Source organism: Canis aureus, chromosome 35 (assembly GCF_053574225.1).
Source record: "Canis aureus isolate CA01 chromosome 35, VMU_Caureus_v.1.0, whole genome shotgun sequence".
Classification (NCBI taxonomy): domain Eukaryota; kingdom Metazoa; phylum Chordata; class Mammalia; order Carnivora; family Canidae; genus Canis; species Canis aureus.
In genome coordinates, this window is record NC_135645.1 from 15,351,112 (window position 1) to 15,375,548 (window position 24,437).

The window sequence follows — 24,437 nt, forward strand, 5'->3', positions numbered from 1 at the left end:
GGAAGCCAAAAAGACTCTGATGATGGAAACACACAGGGAGGCCTGCACAGATCCTTCTTTAGGGGTCCAAAGAACTTAGATGAAACGTAAAAATGTCTCTAACTCTTCCTCGTGGGTAAGAGAAAACCTAAATCAGTGGTCACAAGGGATCTCCAGTAAGCCACTGATTGAGGAGCCTCTAGAACCCAGTGGGATATCATTCAGCTCAGCAAAAACCAAAGTGGTCAACACATGACAAACTTCAGGTAGTGAAAAGAAGGTTTAAATGTACCCTAGAGGCAATATAAGGAACAGAAAGAACATTTAGTCTCCAAAGTAGGAAAGGTTTTAGAAGCAAAGAGAACATTTTCAGGATTTAGTAAGGCTTACTAATGACAACACACAGGCTTCTCCAGTGACAGGACGTACACAAAATGCAGGGCTTGCTTTTTTTCCCGTGTCTTTCTTCAATCAAACCAACTAGATTCTGCTCAGCTGCTGGCTTACTCTGAGGAACAGTCATTTCACACAACTCAGGAAACCATACCACTCACGAATAGGGCAGCTGCCAAAGTTGACAGATATTTCTTCACCATCCCCATTATGAGAGTCTCCAATGCTAGTTTTCATATTTTCCTTCCAGAGATGCCTTTTCTGAAGATTTCAAATTATCTTTTTAACTTCAATCTTTGACCCAGTTGAAACAATGCAAACATGATAAGCATGGTATACCAGATGTCCTTTCTTTAAATGCTTTTCTCTCCTGATTTTGAAATAAGGGACTGGAATTTTCTTTATAGGATAAGAAAACAAAAGGTCACTGAAGACAATATTATGGCATTGCTGTCCTATGTGTCATGGCCTGGGTGCCATGGACAAAGATATGTGTCTAGTTCTCACAGAACTTCGATTTTCTTCGATGGTTCCCTTATTGGAAGACAGGCTTCTCTTCTCAAGATAACCGCTATTTCTTCTCATTTACTAACATCAGTACCTAGGCTTATTTGGTAAAAAGATTGCTTTTCCAACAGAGCTGTCCAGACTGAAAGAAAATCTATCAAGGGTTTTCACCTTTAGAAAAAGGTTTTAAAGACACAAGTAGCTTAATATGCATTCACTAAGTACTCTGTAGAAGACAAAATAATGACCCTTCCCAAAGACATCCATGTTCTAATCCCTGAAACCTGCGAAAATGTCACCTTATGTGGCAAAAAGGACTTTGCAGACGTGATTAGATTAAGGATCTTGCAATGAGGAGATAATTCGGTATTTTCTTGGTGGGTTCAGTGTAGTCACGTGGGTTCTTATAAGTGAAAGATGGAGGCAAGAAGGTCAGAGCAAAAGAAAATGTAGATGCTCCAGTGCAATGCTGCTTTTGAAGATGGAGGAAAGGCCACAAACCAAGGAATGCAGGCGGCCTTTAGAGACTCAAAAAGGCAAGGAAACAGATTCTTCCCTAAAGCCTCCAGAGGGATTGCGGTCCTGTTGACACCTTAATTCTAAGCCAGGTAAGACCCATTTCAGACTCTGACCTCCAGAACTGTCAAATATTAAATTTGCGTTGTTTTAAGCCACTAAGTTTATGACAATTCATTTCAGCAACAGTTAATAGGAAGCTACTACACAATACAGCTGAGAAGGAACATTTGAGAAGTGCCCAAATTATCCTTCACCCCTTTAAGAGAAAATTGATAGAAAAAGCGACTCCAGAGACTTCCAGGATGGACTCTTCCACCAGCCCCGTCCTACAAACCACTGCCAGAATGACCTGCAAGAACAGCACACACAACCATGACCACCCCCGGTTGGGCTAATTGGCATTTCACAAAGCCATATGCAATCAGAACAATCAATTCTAAATTATAGAGCTCTTTGCTCTGCAAATCAGCTTTCTGGCCTCCTTTTTAGTCCAGATTATAACAAATCCAAATACCTCAGTAGCACATGAAACAAAGACATTGCCTAATGTGTAATTTGGGAGGGAATTTAATGATACATCTGTCTGTTTTGACAAAGCACAGTCTTGAAGTATCTATTTAAAATAAAATCAGCAGATTGGCAGCGATTAAAAATGAAAGGCTATAAAAAGTTTAGGGAAAAAGGCATTAAAGTCTAATAGCTCTTGGTTTATGTGCCAGCACTATAGTAAATATTTCCAGCACCAAATTTCTCTCCTGAAATTTCAGCATTAGCTACTGAAAAAAAAAAAAAAAACACCATTAAACACTTACCAAAGAATCCATCTTTTGTAAATATTAGGCAATGAATCCATCTGGGATCCAGTAAGACTGGGTATGCATAATATTTCAAGATACTTTATTGGATGTTGCTGAGCATTATCTTTCAAACCAGTAAGGTAAGAACAATATGCTATTACTTTGTCTGAAGATCCTATACTAATGCTATTTTGCATGAGCAATTTATTAGGAATATTGGAAGTTTGTGTTTAGGATGCTCTAAATGATCATTTGGAAATATACTAAATAATGTATTGATTCTGTTCTCAAACACTTTAATATAGTTTACACCTTAAAGCAATAATATTTTGACGACCCGGGACGGCTGCTACCAAAATGAACTTTTAAGTTTAGTCATGAAATTGCAGGAATTACCAGGGATAGAATGACACCCGTAAAGAACTCCAAGAGGAAAAGCTGCATCTGCAACAGCCCCAGATCCAGAACCCCATCCTAAAACACACCCCAGAGCAGACCTCAGTCCTCTCTTGAGATTAATCTTGCTTTACCTTATGGCTCCAATTACGCTCATGGCCTCCTTAGGTCCCCTGCTTCTTTTCCCCAACTTCGCGTATTGGAATTGGTGGAGATTTGTACGAATCCGGTCCTTATTTATCTTTTGTCTGGTATCAAGTGGGTAATATAAATTCTCTTACATGAGTTCCTTATGCTATAATGAAGCCCTTATCTTCAGTGAGTCTCCCAAGAATCGCAATAGCACTTCAAAATAATTCTATAGCTTTATAAAACTAGTTAATTGTCTAAATGGCCAGGGATGATTTATGGCTTGGCATAGGACTCTGCAAATGTGGAACTCTGATACCTTTATTATCATAACTACTTCCTTAGAATACAGTTCTCTCAAGTTTCTCCAAGAAGAAATTATAGGGAGAAGAGAATATGATCAAAGAAATCATATTTATTCATTTATTCAATACATATTTACTGCATATCCACTGTATTTTATGCCTTGCGCTAAGTGTTGAAAATACAGTGAGGGGTAAGGTTGCACAGGGCTGTGGCCTTTCTCCTCCAAATCTAAAATGACTGCAAAAGCTCCAGCCGCCAACAAATGCGTTCGGATCATTAGGACGTAGGGAGGGATCAAGAAGAGCATGTCTTTCCTCCTTAAGGAGGGAACTGTCCGCCTTATCCCTTAAATCTCATCACGAAAACTTAGTCTCATATTCACACTGAACTAACTGCAGGTTTGCTGAGAAAAATCGCTTCTTAGCTGCATGGCCTGTGCCCAGCTCAAAATTAGTGCCCTTATTTCTAAGGAAGGAGGAGAAATGGGTCTTGGAAATTAACTGTATCCTCTGACAGTCTCTTGATTCCTTTTGTGTTCAAGAGCACGTAGCCTGACGTCAAGCAGAGGGAAGCCTCCAGTGAGTCTGAACAATAACCAAGTATGACAATACACGGACGGCCCCGCGCCGAGGGCGGACGGACAGACGGCCTCGCACGCGGAGGGAGGGACGGACAGACGGCCGTGCATGCCGAGGGCGGACGGACAGACGGCCTCGCACGCGGAGGGCGGACGGACAGACGGCCTCGCACGCGGAGGGAGGGACGGACAGACGGCCTCGCACACGGAGGGCGGACGGACAGACGGCCCCGCACGCCGAGGGAGGGACAGACAGACGGCCTCGCACGCGGAGGGCGGACGGACAGACGGCCCCGCATGCCGAGGGTGGACGGACAGACGGCCCCGCACGTGGAGGGAGGGACGGACACGGACAGACAGCCCTCACGCAGAGGGCGGACGGACAGACGGCTTCACACGCCGAGGGCGGACGGGCAGACGGAAGAGGCGGCCCCTCGGGCTTGGCAGGTGGCGGGGGACACGCGAGGGGCCTCACCCCGAGTCCCGCGTCCCGAGGGGACACGTCCGCACCCGCCCGCCCCCCACGCAGGCGTCCGCGTCGAGGCCTCACCTGGGTCGGGGCGGCGCTGCCGTCCAGAGGCTCGCGGGCTCCGGGCCGGGGGGCGGGGTGGGGGTGCAGGGGGCGGTGAGGGGGTGCGGGGCTGCGGGGCTGCGGGCTAAGGAGGCCAAGGGGCGTGCGGGGCGTGCGCGGGGCATGCGCCGGGCGTGCGGGGGGCGGGGCGTGCACCCCAGGACCGCTGGGGGAGGGGCTGCCGTGGCCTGGGTGGGGCTGTGGCGCGGGGCTCCATCCCGTGACCTCCTCCCACGGAGGAGACAGGTCCGACAAGCCCCGCCCCCGTGGCCCTGCGCGGGGCCCCCACAGGCTGCAAAGCCCCGGGCCAGGCGAGCGGGGGGGCGGGGGGAACCCCGCGGAGGCGGCGGCACCTGTGGGTCAGCCCCCCCCCCCCCCCCGAATCCCCGGGCGGGCGGTCCTGCCCACACCCGCTCCCGGTGCTGCTGCGGCCCCAGGTGCGCCCGAGACTCGGGTCTGGGGGCGCGGGGGGGCGGGGGGGCAGGGGCTGGGAGCAGCAAGGAGAGCTACAGCCGTCAAGGGCACGGAGCACCCGAGGGCACCGCGGAAGGCGCGGAGGAGCGACGACGGGGCCTGTGTTGCCCGGGGTGTGCGGGGAGGGGTGGGCGGACAGACCGAAGGACGAGGGGCCTCCGCGCGGCCTCAGTGGACTGGGCGCCCCTGGGGGAGCTTCAACCCCGCGGCTACTGGTGACAAGAGAGATTCTGGAGACTGAAGTCATTCAAACTCCCAGTGTCCGCGAGCAGATGACTCACTTGAACGTCGGTGAACCTTGGGGACCGCGCCCCTTGGTCAGGTGCACCGCGTCCCCCGCTGGCTGCCCCCCCCCCCCGGAGCCCCTGCTCCTGAGTCCGCGTCCAGTGAGGTCCGAACCGTAGCCTGAAGCCTCAGAGTCCACATCGCGGGACACTGGCAAAGGCTGCACTCAGGGCCCTTTCTTTTTCCTTCCAGAGAGCTGGCTGTTAAGCACGTAACCAACACATCATTGTTTGACACGAAGAACAGGCCAACTAATGCCAGGATGGCGAGGCAAAGAAACACCTGGAGAAGAGCAACAAAGAGCAGTAATTTAAACCATTTTAAGCAAAAATTTGATGTGATAGTGTGCTGTGCGCTCTTTCATTAATGGTTTAACTCCTTCATAGAGAAGGTCATCAAGGTTATTTGGGGGGACAAAATAGAATAATCACATGTGTAAGTGTGCAGCATCCAGAGCAATCTGCTTAATAACAACGGTTCTAGAATTTACCTAAGTCTGATAACATCACTTCTAAAGAGAAAGTTGGTCATTTTTTAAAAATTCCAACACATTTTATTGACTCATATTACTTCTTATTTATTCGACTTTAATCATTCAAAAACCCATCTGCGGATTACTAATTTCTGTGCCGGGCTGCAGAGGAGATACCAAATGAAAATGATGATCCTAGGGCTCAGGGAGTTTTCAGTGCAGTTGGAAAGAGAAGCTTTAAAATAAGAAATATTTAAATATTGAAAGGCTACCAGTATTAATGAAGGGTTCGAATATTATGAGATGTAAGATAGAGAGGGGTGAGCATAGCCAGAAATGATGAGGGAGAGCTGTCACAGAGGGCTTAAATTGGCCCAGGTTATCAAAGATGTAAGATGTAGGGAATGTGATTTTATTGTTACAGACCAGTCTAACTAACATGCTGCCGCTGGGAATGTAAAATGGTGCAGCCAATCTGGAAAAGAATATGGAAATCCCTTACAAAACTAAATATGGGTTTACCATAAAATCCAACAATTGTACTCATGGGCATTTACCCCAGAGAAATGAAAACATGTTCCCCCCAAAACCTGTACACAGATGTTCATAATGGCTTTATTCAGAAAAGCCCAAAATTAGCAGAGGGGGGTGGATTACAGTTTCTTTGACCATTTAGGCCTTGAACAAAGTGAATGACTAAACAAACTGTGGTACATCTATACCATGAATACACCTTGGATAGATCTTGGGGGGTTATTCTGAGTTAAAAAGCCAATCTCAAGACGTTACATACTTGTATGATTTCATTTATGTAGCGTTCTTAAAATGACCTAATTAGAGGGATAGAGAACAGATTAGTGGTAATAACCACTAATAATAATAATAATAATAATTATAATACCAGTAATAATAATAATTAGTGGTAATAACCACCAGGGTTAGAAAGGGGCAAAAGGAGGGAGGTGGCTATGGTACAAGAGGATAGCTCAAGGGGTGCTTGTGATGGAATTATTTTGTATCTTCACTGTGGTGTTAGTCATACAAATCTCCATATGTGATAAAACTGCATAGAACTAAGTGCAATACACACACGTGCACGCACAAAAATGAGCGCATTTCAAACCTGAATCTGAATAAAGGCCCGTGAATTATATCAATGTCAGTTTCCTGCTTGTGATATTGTACCATGGTTTTTTCAGGATTTTATTGGTAGGAGAACCGAGGTGAAGGGTACACAGAAAATGCTCTGCATTGTTTCTTCCAACTGCGTGTGAATCTATAATTATCTCAAAATAAAGTGTTATTAAAAATTATAATGGTAAATAGAAAAGAGAACATAATCTCCATAATACCAATTCACTGTTACAACAATCATGGCTATTTCTTTTATTCTCGTGGGTAGCAGCTGGATAAACACAAAGAATAGGATGGGGTTTATTAGACTATCTCAAATAATAATGCATGATTTTAACAAGGCAAAAATTTCAGTCTTACTTATTCTCTGTAAATATGAACTGTGCGGAGAAAATAGTACCAAATGGCGTTGGTGTTTCCTCTTATTCATGCCTCTTCACCACTGATGAGTGTATCATAGCACCTCCAGCTCCGTGGCTCACCTGAGAGGATTAATGTGAAGAGCCGTAGCCACAACATCAGATTAGCATTTAGGCAATCGGGGCAGAGTGCTATACTAGGTGCTTCTTTCCCTATCTTCTCCTGATTTTCTAACATATAGGAGACAATCAGTACCTTCGTAGCAGAGTGGATCCCAGAGTCCAGGCCTGCTGTTGTGTTAGAATGTATAACTTTCAGGCTCAGAAGGGCAGGGAAGCCTTTTTTTTTTTTCATTTGATAAGGCAAAACCCTGAAGCAGTAATCTGTTTAGTTGAAAATCAGAACTGGGAGGGTGTGGATCTTCATGTACAGCACCACCTCCTGCCCCTCGACACACAAACGCACACATACACTCAAAAGATACACGTCCTAAGTTCTTCTCATAAATGAATATAGACAATTATGTAGAATTTACTGATGAAACCCAGCCATAAACGTGACATTTGAATTCAGCCTCTCTTGAGTAGCCCCAGGTAAGATCCAAAAGGCACAATTTAATTTCAGACCCAGAGTGAAAGGTTTATGACCATGTTATTCAAACAAACACATGTTGCTGTGAAATACCACCGTGGCCGGGCCATCTGTTTATCTGGGCGATTTCATTTAGTACACAGATCTGACGGATCAATCAGCTGCTTTTTGGCATCACAGGGCCTGCAGGAAAGGCCAAAGTCTGTAATTCGGTTTCTGCTCATCACTGGTCAAGCAAGAAGCCCTAATCAGAGTAGAGTGGCAAATGGCTGATTTCAAACGGCAGGCTCTGATCTCTTTTTCTGAAACCTGTCTTTCTAGAAGGTCCTTCAAGTTAGATTGGACACACAATTATATGTACATCTCTGACGCTTGTATGACTCGACCAGGTATTGTCTTGAAAATCCGAATGACATTGTTTATCCTTTCGGCTACTTTACAGGCCACTGCTTTCAAAGCAAAGGTCTTTTAAGATACAAGGTCAAAATAGAGTCGTTAGTGTTAACTGGCCATTGTCATGGTGTTCAGTAAAGATCTCACGTGGACAATTTAATAAATGTAGATTTTTTTTTTAACTAAAAATCTGGAGAGCAAAACAAATTCAGATATTAGATTATTTGCCTGTACTTCTTAGTGTAGGACAGGGGAATAAATACAAATTCGAGATCAAACAGACACATGTTCAAATGTCTACTCTTTCTTGACCCGCTGCAATTGGGGCAAGTTACTACACCTCCTTGAACCTCACTCTCTGAGTCTATTCCCTCATTCATAAACATGAAGATACCCCTCCAAGCTCTGTGAGAGTTGACCCAACAACTAGCACACAGTTGTAGGACAAATGCTTGCTCAAATCTTTCATTGAGATTTTCTTGGGTAACAAATCTCCTTGGGTAGTTGTGAGAATTGGCCCAATTGTTGGCATACAGTAGGCGCTCAATAAATGCTTGCTCTAGTCCCTTGCTGAGATTTTCTTGGGTAACAGAGTGGAATCACTGAGCAGGAATAACTGTTAATTCAAGGCACTGTGTGTGTAGTGGCTCAGAGGGCAGATCCTGGAGCCAAACTGAAGCTAGGAATACAGCTCTAGCACTTTCTATATATATAACTTGGGGCAAGTTATTTCATCTCTTTCAGCAGGATTCTCATCTGGACATGTGGATAATAATAGCACACCTACCTCAAAAGGATTAAATGAGTCAATATAAATATGAGCCACTCAGAGCAGCACCTGGCATGAAGCAAGTGCTGGATAAGGGTTAGCTCTCTGTATTATTATTACCATATGTTGTTTGGAAACTTACACTTCATGGCTCATCTCTATTATTTGGAATGACTGTTTTGATTTTCTTTTTTTTATCAGCCATTTAATAGATCTATTTCTTTTCCCATTGTTCTATATTAAAAGTACCTGAGTAAATCTGGCTTTTTTCCCCACCTCATCAAGTCTTCCTGGGTGAAATCATGCTTCAAATGAGGGAATCAATGACCTTTACGAGTCTCTCTCAGGAAGGGAAGCTGGCTCTAAGGTTCTTTTGAATATCTGAAAAAAGTGGGATTTTTCTGGTAAATCTACCCTCGGGCTTGACATTCTCTAGGGTTACTTCTTGCATTAAAATTCTGTGAGGAAATCCTTTCCCACTCTTGGAGAGGACTAGGGAGAAAGAAACAAGTTTATCCAAATCGCCATGGGAAAGAAATGAATAATAAATATGGAACTAAGACATCCTTACTTCTCTTCAATGATGAGCCCAATAATACATTTCAAGGCATTCTATCATAACTTTTAAAAAGCTTCCTTTTTGTTTTCCATTTTTAGGAAACAGTATATTTAATCATATTGAATAAAATCTACAATCCAGGTTAGTAGTAGTGGTCCCCTTTGCAGAGAGAAAGGTGGCACTGTTGGACATGTACTTTGAGTGAATCTACGTTGGGGTAATGGATTTGCAGTCTTCCTGAACATTCTTATGCTCTGCTTCTCTTTGACCAAGGTAATATGTTTCAGAGATGACTGCCTCAGGCTAGAAACTTGGGTTTTGCTCTATAGCCATGGCACACACAGAGCACAGCTGCCGGTCCCCACTGTCGTGCTGAAGTGGTGGTGATAGTTCTGTGCTTCACTCAAAGGCAGGATAAGCCACCAAAGTGGGCAGGGGTGGGAGCTCATCTCAGTCAGCTCGGCTGTCTTGCAAAGTCAAGGGAACCTAGACAGGGAACCAACCACCTCTAAAAGACATCCTGATACCCTACACGTTCAGAGAAACTTCTCTAGTAACAAACTATAGAAATGATCCCTGAAAGTATACTAGGGGTGGTAGAAGGGGAGGAGGGCGGGGGGTGGGAGTGAATGGGTGACGGGCACTGGGTGTTATTCTGTATGTTAGTAAATTGAACACCAATAAAAAATAAATTAAAAAAAAAAAGAGCAAGGGCTTCAGTGTCAGCCAGACCATAAATAAATAAATAAATAAATAAATAAATAAATAAATAAATAAATAAATAAATAAAAAATAAATAAAAGACATCCTGAGACTCTTCTCTTGCCTCAGAAAGATTCCTGTGCTCTCATCCTATTCCCTCTTCTGATTCACAGCAGGCCGCTTATGGGCCCTTGAGCCCTCCTGGAGCTCCTGGAAGCCCCCAGAGTGGCTCTGGAGACCCCAAGAAGCCCCCTGCAGCTCCTCCTTCCCACCGGGAAGCCCCACCAGGGCTGATCGCTCACATGTGCACTGCGCATCACCTGCAATTTGAGATTAGTCGTTTCTGTCTTTAGTTTGCCTTTGCAAAACATGAAGGCTACCATTGAAAAATAGGGGAGGACAGAGCTAATTTTCTTTTTCTTTCTTTCTTTTTTTTTTTCTGCTTATCAAATATATAGACTGTTTCAAAAGCTTAGCAGTGAAAATACCAAAGTTCCCTTAGGAATAAGCTTGGGGGGGAGGGGAACCTGGGTGGCTCAGCGGTTTGGTGCCTGCTTTGGGCCCAGGGCGTGATCCTAGAGTCCCAGGATCGAGTCCCACGTCGGGCTCCCTGCATGGAGCCTGCTTCTCCCTCTGCCTGTGTCTCTGCCCCTCTCTGTCTCTCTCTCTCTATGAATGAATGAATGAATGAATGAATGAATGAATGAATGAATAAATAAATAAATAAATAAATAAATAAATAAAATAAAAAGGCCTAAGCTTGGGCGGCGGCTGCTGCTAGGAGTCCGCAGGTGACCCCGCAGGTGACCCCGCAGGTGCGCACGGAGTTCCGCAGCCGAGGCGGGCGGGGCCGCGCGCTGGGGGAGCCCCGGGGCCTGCGTGGGGCGGAGGCAGGACCGGCCCGTCTTCACCTCCAAAGGGGCATTCATTCCGCTAAATATAACTAAACATGATCTAATTTTTATGCTGCCAAGAAACAGGGCCCCGGCCCACGTGCTCTGGCCTGAGGTCAGGGAAACGCTGCCTTCCCGCGGGGAACCGGCTCCGAGCTCCCAGCCCCGGCGCCGGCGGAAGGCCGCCCCGACAGCCCGGCCCGAGCCCCGAGCCTGGGGAGGGAGGCCGCGGGTCGCAGAGGCCGCAGCAAGGCGGTGGGGGGGGGAGGATGGGGAAGAGTGGGGGAGGAGGAGCGGGGGAGGAAGAGGGGGGAGGGGGGAAGGGGGAGGAGTCGGGGGAAGGAGTGGGGGGAAGGGGGAGGAGTGGGGGAGGAGGAGTGGGGAGGAGGGGTGGGGAGGAGGAGGAAGGGGAGGGAGCAAGGGGAGGAAGGAAGGAGGAGGAAAGAAGAGGAGGGAGGAGGAGGAGAGGAGGGGGGGAGGATCGAAGAAAGGGGAGGAGGAGCGGGGGAGGAGGAGTGGGGGAGGAAGGGGAGGAGGCAAGGGGAGGAAGGAAGGAGGAGGAGCTGCGAGGAAAGAAGAGGAGGGAGGAGGAGGGGAGGAGGGGGGAGGATCGAAGAAAGGGGAGGAGGAGCGGGGGAGGAGGAGTGGGGAGGAGGGGTGGGGGAGGAAGGGGAGGAGGCAAGGGGAGGAAGGAAGGAGGAGGAGCTGCGAGGAAAGAAGAGGAGGGAGGAGGAGGGGAGGAGGGGGGAGGACCGAAGAAAGGGGAGGAGGAGCGGGGGAGGAGGAGTGGGGGGGAAGGGAGTGGAGCAGGGAGGAGGAGGAGGGGGGGAAGGAGGATTGGGGGGAAAGGGGAGGAGGGGGGGAGCAGGAGCGGGGGAAGAGAGGGAGAAGGACGGGGGGTGGGTGGGTGACAAGAGGAGCGGCGGGGGGGGGGGGCCCTTCTCGGGAGACCCGCCCCCCGCGGTTGCCGGGCCCAGGAAGGCTCCGCTGTCCCTCCTCGTCCCCTGCGAACAGAAGCCCGGGCTCTTGCTCTGGGGAGTCGCTCCAAGCAACTTCGTTTCAGGAACCTTTTTTTTTTTTTTTTTTTTTTAATATTCAGAAGACACCGTTGTTCTAGGGGTTCAGGGTTACTTCCAAGCTTCCCGCATGTCCCGAGTCTGCGAAAGGCTCCACGGTTCCCCCTTACTTGTATTTGGGAGGTGGGGGCTCCTGCCGTGGGCGCCGTCCGCCCCTCTGCCCGGGATCTGCGGGGAGAATCATGGGGGGGCGGGGGGTAGAAGACGGGGCAGGAGAGACTCCAACTCCGGGAAACGCGGTTGCAGAAGGGGAGCTGGCCAGGGGATGGGGTGACTGTGACTGGGTGACAGGCACTGAATGGGATGACCACTGGCTCTTTTTTTTTTTTTTTTTAAGATTCATTTATTCATGAGAGAGAGAGAGAGAGAGAGAGAGAGAGAGAGGCAGAGACACAGGCCGAGGGAGAAGCAGGCTCCATGCAGGGAGCCCGACCTGGGGCTCGACCCCAGGTCTCTAGGATCAGGCCCTGGGCCGAAGGCGGCGCTAAACCACTGAGCCACCCGGGCTGTCCAGCACTGGCTCTTATACTATGTGTTGGCAAATTGAATTTGAATTAAAAAAAAAAAAAAAGAATCCTCGGATACAGTGGTCAAGGGCAGTGGATCAGTTGCACTTCCAGCCTTTCTCCTGCCTGGAGCTGATCTCAACAAACAATTTTACACCATCATGATTGTTAGGCTCAACCCGTTGATCGTTCCCTTCGACCATGAGAAAATAAGTTACACACATAAGCTAAGAGGCTGAAAGGGTGTGATTTCTCAAGCGATGAAGCAGGAAAACTCACTGACAGGAGCAGGATTTAGTGTGGACTCCCCTGCCATCCACACCAGAGGGGCTCCCTGCCTGCACAGCTCCTGCCACTGAACATGTTTACCTTGAACTCAAGTCTAACAGCCTTTGTGTGTTTAATGCTGTTTCTGAGACCATAAAAGTAATTATGTGTTGATTATAGAAAATCTGAGAAAACACACAAATAGAGATCTAAAATAAAAATCAATTCTAACCTCATAAAGGAACAGCTGTTAACATTTACTAACATTATGTTAACATGTATGTACCCAGCCTCATTTATACAATACACACATACACAATTTGTGATATGTGTGTATCACACCGCATCCATGCCATACCACAGCATCTGTGACAATTGAGGTCACAGAATATAAAATTTTGAATCTTACTGTTTGACTTAATAACACATCATTTGTATTTTCCTTTGATTTAAAATATTCTTTGAAGACATTTCGATGCATACATAACATTCCATAGTATAAATGTATAATTATGTTAACTTTTTTCCATTGATGAGTTTTTGTGTTTTTTCCAAGTATTTGCTTTTTTGAATAATAATTTAATAAAAACCTTAATACAGGAATCTTTGTCTAATTGTTTTACTATATCCATATCCAGAGTGCTAAATGGGAAATTATTATGTCAGAAAGTGTGGGTTTCTTTTTAGAAAGCTATGTTAGTTTATATTCCTAGAAGTCGTGTCTGAAAGTATTGCTTTATTATCCTGTTTTCAATACTAAATATTATAATTTAAAAATGCTTTATAAGGAGTGAAAAATAGCCATTTCGTTGTCATTTCAAGTTTCATAGTTTCTAAGAGGCTTCATTTTTCTAGGAAAACAGCATGATTGCATGTATGGCATATTTTCTTCAAAACATCTCCAGTAGGTCTATCCAAAGAGCCTTCCTTAACTATCATAAATGGAACCATGTGGTGATAACTATAGTATTCTCAGGGTAGAGTTTCAAGAGACACTCACCAGGCTGTGAGGCTATGCCTTCTGGAATCATCCGAGCACTGGCTGCTAAAAGAGAAGGGCAAAGGGGGCAGTTTTGGGGTAGGGGGTGGCTCTCAAACCTATAGCAGTGCCACAGCGAGGAGGCTGGATCAGAGCTTCCCTGCAAGAGGACTTTGGACACTGGGGAGGAAGATTGCTGGAGGACAGAAGAGTCTTCAAGGATGTGAAGGTGTGGAGACAAACACTAACAGCTTGTCTTCCTGAGGACATTTGTTTTGGGAGGCCAGCCCAGGGTGGATGCTGGGATGGGCAGTGGGTGTCAGATTGAGATGCGTGGCAGAAATGAAGCAGGTCACACCTACCCATCTGGTAGCAGATAGTGGCACAACATTCATCTAGGAAGGCAGAGGGTGCATCCAGAGCCCAAGGTGGTGGCAGTTGCCAAGGGGCCTTAGCTGTGTGGCTCAGGGGACTCTGGATGTTCTGAGGATCTGGACATATTAGATCAGATCTTTGGGCCCCAACATCCAAGTAGGAAGCTAGTTACTAGAGCTGACATGCAAGGCTTGGCCTGGCCGGACAAGAATAGCCTCAAGACCTAGGTACCAAAAAAAAAAAAAAAAAAAAGACCTAGGTACCAACTCCAAACATCCTCCTAGTGAGGCCTGGGAGCAAGCCCAGATGCTGCCTCCAGTTGGGGATGGAGAGGTCTCAGCTGTGGGGACTGGCACACGGAGGTGGCAAGGGACCAAGAATGTCATCAGAGAAAACACGGAGAGTACTCTCGAGGACACCCCAAATGAAATTCAAAATACTGCATTTATTCTCACCGTGCAAGCTCTTGAACAGAACTGGAAACTTAAAGTGATAAATTGCAAGAGATTTATCGGTGAGGGGGAAAAAAAAAGCAAGTACTCAAAAAGGCCCAATGGGGAAGGAACCAAAACTGGAACCGGGAAAGCAGGCTAACCCAAGTGGAACGAGCAGTCAAATGGAATGTGTTTTGATACCAGCAAGGGAGGACTGAAAAGCAAGAGAACGATTTGTAGGGACACATTTTTTTTTTTGAAGCCAGATTGTAAATCAAGAGCATGAGATTAATGATGACCTTAAAATGGCTAAGGTATTGAACTGATTTTCTTAATCTGTCTTTAATAAGAAAAATGGAACCAAGCAGCCATTTCAATTAGGTGGTAATGTAGAGTTTGCAAAAATGTCCACAGCTGGTAAGGAAAACCTGGAGACTGTAAATATGCAGCTCAGCAGGTCCTGATGAAATCCATCCTGGAAGTAATGCCTGTAAATAATCCCCACGATTTGGGGAAAGGTGTAGGCGGGGGTGGTGGTGGGGGTGGGGGGTGTTGGGGGGAGCAGTGGGGAAGCCAGGGAAAGGCAGCCGGCTCTTGAACCCCTTGAAGAGCTCTGGGCAGCATGCTATGGGGAGGGGGGTGCTGTGCAAGAGACAGGAGGGATCTCATGGTGGGCCTAGGAGGCAGGCAGGAGGGAAGAGGAGTTTGGAACATGAGTAAGGAACTGCAGGTGATGGTCAACGTCCTCAGGTGTTCTCGTGCGTCTTTATCACGTTCAAGACGGCCTGCCAGGTTGCTGTAAGGGCATCGAAGGAAAGAGCCAGCTTAGTTTTGAAGAGCGTATGTCGCATTTTGTTCAACCCAGCAAATATGTGACAAAGATATATTACATGCCTCACCTGTTCTGGGGGTGCGATGGAGGAGGCAAAAGTGTGTTATGATTTTTTTTTTTTTTTGGACCTTATGAACCCATGGAGGGCACCAAGGAGCAAATAAGGAAATAGTGCAAAATGGTGTGAGTTCAACTGTCACGAGGGAGGTACAGGCCTTGAGGGCCAGGCCAGAGGACACGCCCACAGGGACCCTCACCTCGGGCAGGTGTCAAGAGGGGGCACTTGAAGTGGGCTTTAAGGATGAGAAGGTTCCCAGGCACGAAGAGAGGGTGGGCTCTCCCCGAAAAGGTTGGAGCAGCGGGGGGTGTACGCTGGGGAATAGCAGCTAGTGGGACTAGAGCGCACATGCTGGGAAGTGGGAAGTGATAAGGGGGAGACGGAGAAGGCCAAGTTGCAAAAGGTTAGAGTACTAGAAACCAGAATAGGGCATGATTTGGTCAGCAAGGCGTTATCGTGGCATTCTTGAGCAAGAGAGCGACATGAGGAGTGGACTCTTAGGAAGAGGCTCAGTCCTGGAGAACGTGGGCAGGATCAGAGCGTGGACAGGTGAGTGGGAGGGTGTGCCCTCAATATCAACCCCCCTTTCCTGCCACCACCCCCATCTAAGCCACCAGACCTCCCCATCCAATGCTTTGGCCTCTAAGCTAGACTCCCAGTGCTGTCCTTGCCCCTCTTGGTCAGTTGCAACACAGCAGCCAGAGCGATCCTGTTAAAGCATGAGTGGATTATATCTCTCCCATCACAGAACCCGCCAATGGCTCCTATCTCAGGCAAGGAGAAGCCCAAGCCCTTACAATGGCTCCCCCAAAGTAGAACCCGATCCAGTGCCCACCTTGCATTACCTCTCAGACCTCAGCTACCTGTTTTCCCCTCACTCACTCATTGCTTCCTCAAATGCAGTGGCCATAGTCCTGCCACAGGACCTTTGCACTTGCTGCTGCCACTGTCTGCATGGTTCTTTCCCTTTCTCCAGGTGCATGGCCCCGCAGCCCTTCACACCTTTACTTACATATCACCTTGTCAGTGAGGCCTTCCCTGGCCACTCTATGTAAACTGCAAACCCTGTGCCCCCAACACTGACTGCCTTCCCTACTTTGTTTTTCATTCATACCTCTCTCTCTCTAACATACATTTTTTTAAATTGTTTACTGTCTCACTCCCCCTCTATCCCCATGAGACAGAGATTTTTTATTTGTTCTGTTCATTGCCATTGTCTTAGCACCTAGAGCAGAACTTGGCAGGTGCTCGATCATAAATGCTGAATGAGTGAATGAATGAGTAAATGAATGAATGGATATCACAGAAAGCTGAAATGGGTTGAGGGTGCACAGTGGATGAAAGCTTGTTAGGATGGAGAAAGAGGGGCTCACTGTAGGAGCATCTGTACAAAGCTGCCAGCGTCTGGGTTCCCCAAGGAAGAGTTAAGGAAACGCATGTCCTCTCAGCAGAAGCCCAGCTGCTCCTCGCTGCGTCTGAAACCTGGGTGAAGGCCGGAGGTTATAAAGGGGGGAAACATCCAAATGAGACCCATTAAGTGACCCACTACGTGAACAGATCTCAATCTTTCCAGGAAATTCCTAATGAGGTTTTGAAACATGTACTTCTTCCCCTTCTATCTTTAATTCTGCTTGATATCACTACCCCCCAAAATCTATTTTAATACTGTTCAGAATTCTAAAATCAGTATCAGCATCTTCTACGCACATCAAGAGTTCATTTTTAAAATAGCATTTGGAGGTTTCTTATGACAAACACTATAAACCATTGTTTTATAATTAGAACTCTCAAAGCCCCTCACATAGGTGGAAATTGAAAATAAAGAAGAAAAAAGATTATGAGATGAGTGATATGTGGGAAAGGAACATGCATGTGAGGGTGAAAAAAAATGAGGATAAAAACAAGAAATGGGGGAGGCACCTGGGTGGCTCAGTCGGTTGAGCATCTGCCTTTGGCTCGGGTCATGATCCTGGGGGTCCCAGAATGGAGTCCTGTGTTGGGATCCCTGCTCAGTGGAGAGTCTGCTTCTCCCTCTCCCTCTGCCCCCACCCCGCTCATGCCCTCTCTCTCTCTCTCTCTTTCTCTCTCATTCTCTATATCTCAAATAAGTAAGTAAAAAATCTTTAAAAAAAAAAGTAAACATTTCTTTTTTAGTTTGAGAGAAATTGCCTTCTCTTCAAACTCTATTCTCAGAATGGTTTAGGCTTCTAGGGGAAATTTCAGAGAAGAAGAGAATGAACCTCCCCTGACACGAGGAAACTACCCCCTTGAATGAGGAGAGAGAGGCGGGGGCAAGATACAGGCAGAGACCATAACCCAACATCACCCATCCACCTGCAGCGCCTTCCTAGTCTAGAAATAAAGAGCAACTGGTCTAATGAAAGTAACTGGCTTCCTTCAATTTCTCTCCTGGGGTGAGCAGGGGAAACGGAGGAGGAACCCATGCCCTAGCTCTCAGCCTCTGACGCTGACCCTGCTGCTGGGGTCTCCTCGCCCAGGAGCCGGGGTGGCCCACATCCAGGAGGAGGCAGGGGCATGGAAACCTGGCCACTCACCCAACCTGGGGGAGCTCAGGTGGGCCGGCCACATGGACCCCGGCGCTCCCTGTGGGGTGCTTTGAGGCTTTCCAGACCTGTGCCCCAATTTTCCATCTCTCTCTGCCCAACCTGGCCTGACCTCCGCTCCTTCCACAGGCATTCATCTCGAAAGAAGTCCCTGCAGACCAAAAGCCATCTCAGCCTCTGCTTCCAGAGACCCCAGCTTGCCACAGCCCTAAAGGAGTGGTCCTAGGGTGCAATTAGATGGGATTTTGGAGACAAATCACTAGCCACCTGGCAGGCCATGAGGACCCAATGGGTGAGAAATACAACCTGGCCTCCCCTGGCCCTATGTGATAGTACAGCAGGTGGTTAAATGAAAAGATACATCCCTGACAAGGAATGAACTAGCAGGTGAGATTTTTTAGGGGTTGAGAAGGGAGAAACTGTAACTATAAAGACAATGGAATTGGTTGAGTATTGCTAAAAGCCATTAATACACAAAAGGTAATGAAAAGCTGCAGGCAATTAATAGGGGAAAAAAAAAAAAGCCAAATATGAGAGCCAGAGGATCTCCCTGGTAGTTACAAAGAGACCCTCACATCCTGCAGCTGAGGCCCAAGCCCAGAATTAAATCCGATGCTGATCCCCAGAGATGGTAGACCTTAGGAGTTCTGCGCCCCACTCAAGGCCCACCCCCACCTCTCCTGCTGGCTGCTAGGCCCATGATAGGATTGGGTCATAGCACGATCAGCCTGGGTCAGGCTCGGCCCAATACGGGAGAAGGGGGCTTTGGTCCAAAGGAGCTGCAAGGCCTAGCCAGCATATGCTGGCCGAGGTCAGGGCACCCTGGTGGTCCTGGACCCTGAGGCTGCTTGAGCAAGAGCAGCCGGGACAGGGGACTGGTTGGAAGACTACCGATTTGGGAGCACTCTCCAGAGATACAGGATTCGGACCTCGGCAAGACCCCTGGGAGATGCGTCACCTTGCTACTAGGATGGTTCCTAGGAGCATGAAGACAGCGATGGCCTAAACTGAGGCTGAAATGTCAGAATTTCCTTGGCAGATTGAGGAAGAAAGGATTAAAATGCTCGGGGATGTAGACATGCTAGAGTATCTCTGTATACACTGTATGTGAGGCCTTGCCTCCAACCACAGGATCACGTTCCACAGAAAGGCCTGGAAACACAGCACTACCAAGGCCATCAGGAACACGCTGGGGGGAAGGGCTCCAGCATCACTCAAATGCTCAGCAATGATGAAAGGACCACAGACAGTGATAGGAGAGAACCCGGAATGAGAAGACTCCCCCCCACCCCCAATAACAGAGGCCAAGTGTGAAACCGGTTGAAGCAAGCCAGGTGGATGAAATTGTCTCCGTGAGCAGCTGGGGTACAGTGGCAGCCGTGGGGGATGACAGGAGAAGACGACAGGATCCCTGAGCCAGTGGCACCAGCAGCAGCAGGGAACTTCTCAGAAATGCAACTTCTTATGACTCTACCCAGACCTACTGAATCAGAAACTCTGGGATAAAATCGGAGTTCCATCAGGGTGACTCTAATGCAGGCTAAAGTTTGGGAACCTCGGGATGGCCCACGGGCTTAACAGGCCTGGCCTTGGACGGCAAGGCTGTGCCAGGAGACCCAGCCACGTGGGATGAGCTACAGCACGGGGTGCCTGTGCCAGAAGGTCCTTTGCACCTGAGAAAAGGCTTTGCCTTCTCTCTAGCAAGGAGAAGCATAGGAGTTTCAAGAAGTCACAGATTCTTCAAATCCTCTACGTTTCTACTTAGGAAATGTCGTATTTGGGCAACAACGGTTGTGAGTTCTGAGCAACGAACAGCTCCACCTGTTGCTCTACCGAGCAAGGTAACGTAATTGCCCGCTTCTGCCCAGCAAAGCCGCCTCTTTTCTTTGATTTGAGCTGACACATATAGGTCAGAAGCACTAATCTCACAGTCACTTTGGGTTTTACCATCAGTGAGAAGGGAAGTGTGGAGGGAGAGGGCGCCTTCCTTAACTGACAATAATGTGGAAACCTGTAAGACCAGAAACTCAAAGGGCCATTTCAAGTCTAAGGTATGAACTAATTATTGCCCGGATGATTCGCCATCGCATTTCTCTTATAGCAATTTCAGAAGGTATAAAAGGACTTTATCCCCCCATATATTGTGCTTTTTGGTGAAAGCATAAATATAAATAAAGGTTGAGGCTTTTCCCAGAACCTCTGGGAAGTAGTAACTTGCAGGAAAACATCTGATCGCAGAGGTGCACAACTGCGTATCTAACCACCGAGACAAATCTTCCCCAAGTGTTTCCTTACTCTCACATTGGCACTTTTGCACAAACCATCTATATGTGTGGAATACGCCTGCTCATTTGTTTACCAGGCTGTTTCCTATCTATTCAACACCTAGCTAAAATGTATTTTCCAGGAAATCTTTTGGATGGATCAGCGTATATTCTCCTATTCTTATTTTGTTGTTTTATTCCAGCACGTTTTTTGACATTCTGAGCAGTGTGCATGGGTATGCATTTATCTGCCTTGTGGAAATGTGGCTATGATCCCTGAGTGATGAAGGCTGAGACAAAGGATATTTGGGAGTCCAATGATACAATGGGATGGGCAGATATACTTCCTCCTACTGGCTGGTGATAGGAGTGGATGGGAAACCAAGGATAGCCCTGAGGATGGCAGCCACAGTTCCTGATTCCCATGAGCCGTAGTGCCCAGTTGGAGAAGGTTTAGGTCAGCCACATGTTTGCAGGTGTCAATTACGCATGTCCCTTCCCAACTTCAGTGGGGGTGTGTCAGTAGCTTAAAACTGATCGTGGTGGGATATTCACACTGTGGGAATCAGAAAATGTTATAAACCAAGTTTTTGTGTTTTTTTTTTTCAAACCCAACAAGCAGATTTATCAGCACCTTTAGCATCTGTATTCTTTTTAACATTCCACATCTCCTTTTAAGAGGCTCATGCTTTCCTCTACATTCTTGAACATAAAGAATGTATTTATAATACCTTATTTTAATGTGTCCGTCTACTAACTCTATCTTCTAGATCAGAAAGTTTGGCTAACTATGGGTCAAATCCAGCCTGAATCCTGTTTTTATAGGACCCATGAGCTAAGAATGGTTTTACATTTTTAGAGAGTCATAGACAACAAATAAACATTATTAGCCATCAGGGAAATTCAAATAAAAAACACAATGAGATAGCACTTCACACTTACTAGGATTAACTATAACCAAAGACAGAGCATTAATGAGGTGATAGAAAAACTGGAACCCATACACACTGTTGAAGGGATTGCAAAAAATGCAGCAGCTTTGGAAAACAGTTTGGCAGTTCCTTAAAAAGATTAAGCCATAGAATTGCCATATAATCAAGCAATTCCACTTAGGTACATATATAAAAAAATAAACACATATGGTCAAAGACTGGTATATGTAAGTTCGTAACAGCATTTTAAAAAATATTTTATTCAAATTCAATTTGCCAACATGTAACACCCAGTGCTCATCTCATCAAGTGCCCTCCTTAGTGCCCGTCACCAGTCACCCCATCCCCCCACCCTCCTCCCCTTCTGCAACCCTTTGTTTCCCAGAGTTAGGAGTCTCTCATGGTTTGTCTTCTTTAACTTTTCCCACTCTGTTTCCCTTATAGTCCCTTTCATTATTTCTTGTATTCCGCATATAAGTGAAACCATATGATGATTGTCCTTCTCCGACTGACTTATTTCACTCAGCATAATACTCTCCAGTTCCATCCACATTGAAGTAAATGGTAGATAGTCATCATCATTTCTTATATGGACCACATCTTCTTTATCCATTCATCTGTTGAAGGACATCATGGCTCCTTCCACAGTTTGGCTATTGTAGTTATTGCTATAAACATTGGGGTGAGGTGTCCCATCATTTCACTACACCTGTATCTTTGGGGTAAATATCCAGTAGTGCAATTGTTGGGTCACAGGGTAGCTCTATTTTTAAATTCTTGAGGAACCTCCACACTATTTTCCAGAGTGGCTGTGCTAGCTTGCATTCCCAACAACATAGCAGCATTTTTCATAATGCTTTGCCTAAAGTGGTAACAACCCAAAAACCCATTAACCAATAAGTAGATTAAATGTGGTCCATCCATATAGTGGAAGATCCTTGGAATATTATTCAGCAATAAAAAGTAAATGATAAATGCTGTAGCATGGATGAACCTTGAAAGCATGCCAAGTGAAAGAAGCCAGACACAAAGGACCACACTGTACATGATTCTGTTTATATGAAATGTCTAGAATAGGCAAGTTCATAGAAACAGAAAGTAGATCTGTGGTTGCCAGGGGCAAGGGGGTAGGAGGATGAAGAGAGTGGATAGGAGTGGCTTTCTTTTGGAGGTAATGCAAATATTTAAAAATAATCTGGGAATATACATTGAGGGGCCCCTGGGTAGCTCAGTTGGTTAAGCATCTGCCTTCAGTTCAGGTCATCATCTCAGGGTCCTGGGATCAAGCCCAGAGGCAGGCTTCTTGCTTAGCAAGGGATCTGCTTTTCCCTCTCCATCTGCCCTCCCCCTATTCATGTGCTCTCTCTCTCTCTCTAAAATAGATAAATCTTTTTTAAAAATAAAAAATAAAAAATGCTGAGCTTTATACCTTTAAAAGTATAAAACTTTTAAAAGGATGAATTTTATGGTACCTCAATAAAATAAATTTTTAAGCGGTTCCCAGACTTGGACATTTCACAGACCATTAGATACAAAATTCAGGGACCAATGATAGACACCAACTTTTTTTTTTTTTTTTTGGTAAATAGTAATATTTCAAAGTTACTACTGCCACTATCATTTCATAAAACAAAGTATATTTTAACACCTAAGGATTAACCAGGAATTATTTAAATGGAATAAATACAGCTTCACTAAAAAAAGTATTAAGTAATTTTTGCAATTATAATAATGTGTAACTTATCGTCACATTTTAAAAAACATTTCCAATACTGCTTTAAGTATGAATGTACTTCTGTTGCTATTTTTAAAATCTTTTTAAAAAATAGATTCCAGTATAGAAATTTTACCATTTCTATAAAAGATGTTCTTCAAATCTTGAATTTTACAGTCATGTAATTAGGCTATCACTTTTTTTTAAAAGATTTTTTAATTTATTTACGAGAGACACACAGAGAGAGAGAGAGGCAGAGACATAGGCAGAGGGAGAAGCAGGCTCCTCACAGGAAGCCTGATGTGGGACTCGATCCCAGGACCCCGGAATCACACCCTGAGCCAAAGGCAGACGCTCAATCGCTGAGCCACCCAGGCATCCCAGGTTATCACTTTTTATATGTATTTTAAACATAACTGATTTATTGATAAAAAGGCAAATGAAAAACTTTAGTTGATAAAAACTTTATTCAAAACATGTCAAGAACCATACAGTTCAAAAATAAAAGATAATTTCTGGTAACTGAAAAATAAAGAATATCTATAACAACCACATTAACTCTACTATTTATAATACAATCTCAAAATCAAAGCTAATCTTTGTGTTTCTATATTTTGCCACATTTGAGCTAAAATCCTCCTCCTTACCCCACTACATTGTTATGCAACCCTTTTAGTTTGAACTCTTAAAATACAACTTGGGCATTTTCTGACAAGCAAGAATATATACTATTGGTTTCTTCCTATACATAGTTCAAATCAGTAGCAACTAATTTTTACTAAAAATATTTTTAAAAAGAAAAAATGGGGAAAGCAGGTTAGTAAAACATTTGATTTGAAAACAGTGGGGAGGTTAGTATTCTGAACTGAGCTGCACAAGAATACATTTCTACTTGAAGACTCTCCAGATTATTCATACACATTTATATAGTATAGACCTTTGCAAAATGCTTTCCACAATTTATTAGTCGGGACTCATGACCCCACCAGGTGCTGTGAAATAGCAGAATTAACCTCAGTTTATGCCAGGAAACCAAGGCACATGGTCAGATCTTCTCAGGGCCAGAGTGAGGTCTCATTAGCTTCTGACTTCTTACGTGCAGAGCCGAACACCTGTTAATGCAGTACATTCACTCAATGATGGGAGTAAAAGTAGGTGGGATTTGCTGTGGAAGAGTTAGTTCTGGCTCTGTAAGTAAAAAGATCAGAGCACGGATAAGGTAGGGAGGACAATTTCAGTATGAAAAGTGTTAATGGGAAGAAAGCTAAAACCAGAGTAAGACTATTCAGACAGAGATCACTTTTCAGAAATAAAAATAGCAAAACAAGAATAGAAAAAGAATTATAGCTATAGAGTTTCTCATTTCTAAGCCAAGGGGCTTTTATAAGATCACTTTAAAGTAGGACCTCTCTTGAAGACAACCCTTTAAGTATCTTATTTTCTCCTCCTTAAAGCCCCTTTAAGGTACATAGTACTAACTTACAGGGTGAGATTGAGGAGTACCGAAGAGGTGCAGAGCACGTGGAGAGGGAACAGGCTGGAGCAGATGTCATGTCTTAAAACCCTGGCTTAGAAATAGAAGGTACAGGATAAACAGGAACTTTTCTGGATGGACAAGTGGAATAATCCG

At 45.7% G+C, this 24,437-nt stretch overlaps 1 protein-coding gene and 1 pseudogene across 14 annotated transcripts in view; both read right to left on the reverse strand.

Annotated features, from left to right (window-relative positions):
• The window catches only part of NECTIN3 (nectin cell adhesion molecule 3), a 300,981-nt gene that overhangs the window by 156,176 nt on the left and 120,368 nt on the right, over positions 1–24,437 (reverse strand). For 4 of the 14 annotated variants that reach the window (XR_013372631.1, XR_013372629.1, XM_077884667.1 and 1 more), the window contains one exon: positions 23,256–23,995. The exons of 6 other annotated variants lie outside the window; for them this stretch is intronic. Coding sequence is in view for 6 of the 8 variants with exons in the window: in XM_077884660.1 (XP_077740786.1) it covers positions 23,941–23,995 (55 nt within the window). In the remaining 2 variants the exon portion in view is untranslated. Of the gene's footprint in view, positions 1–14,797; positions 15,240–23,255; positions 23,996–24,437 lie in introns of those variants that run through there. 4 more of the 14 variants (XM_077884664.1, XM_077884658.1, XM_077884650.1 and 1 more) reach the window with 3 other exon arrangements.
• LOC144305634 (small nucleolar RNA U3) lies at positions 9,666–9,801 on the reverse strand (annotated as a pseudogene).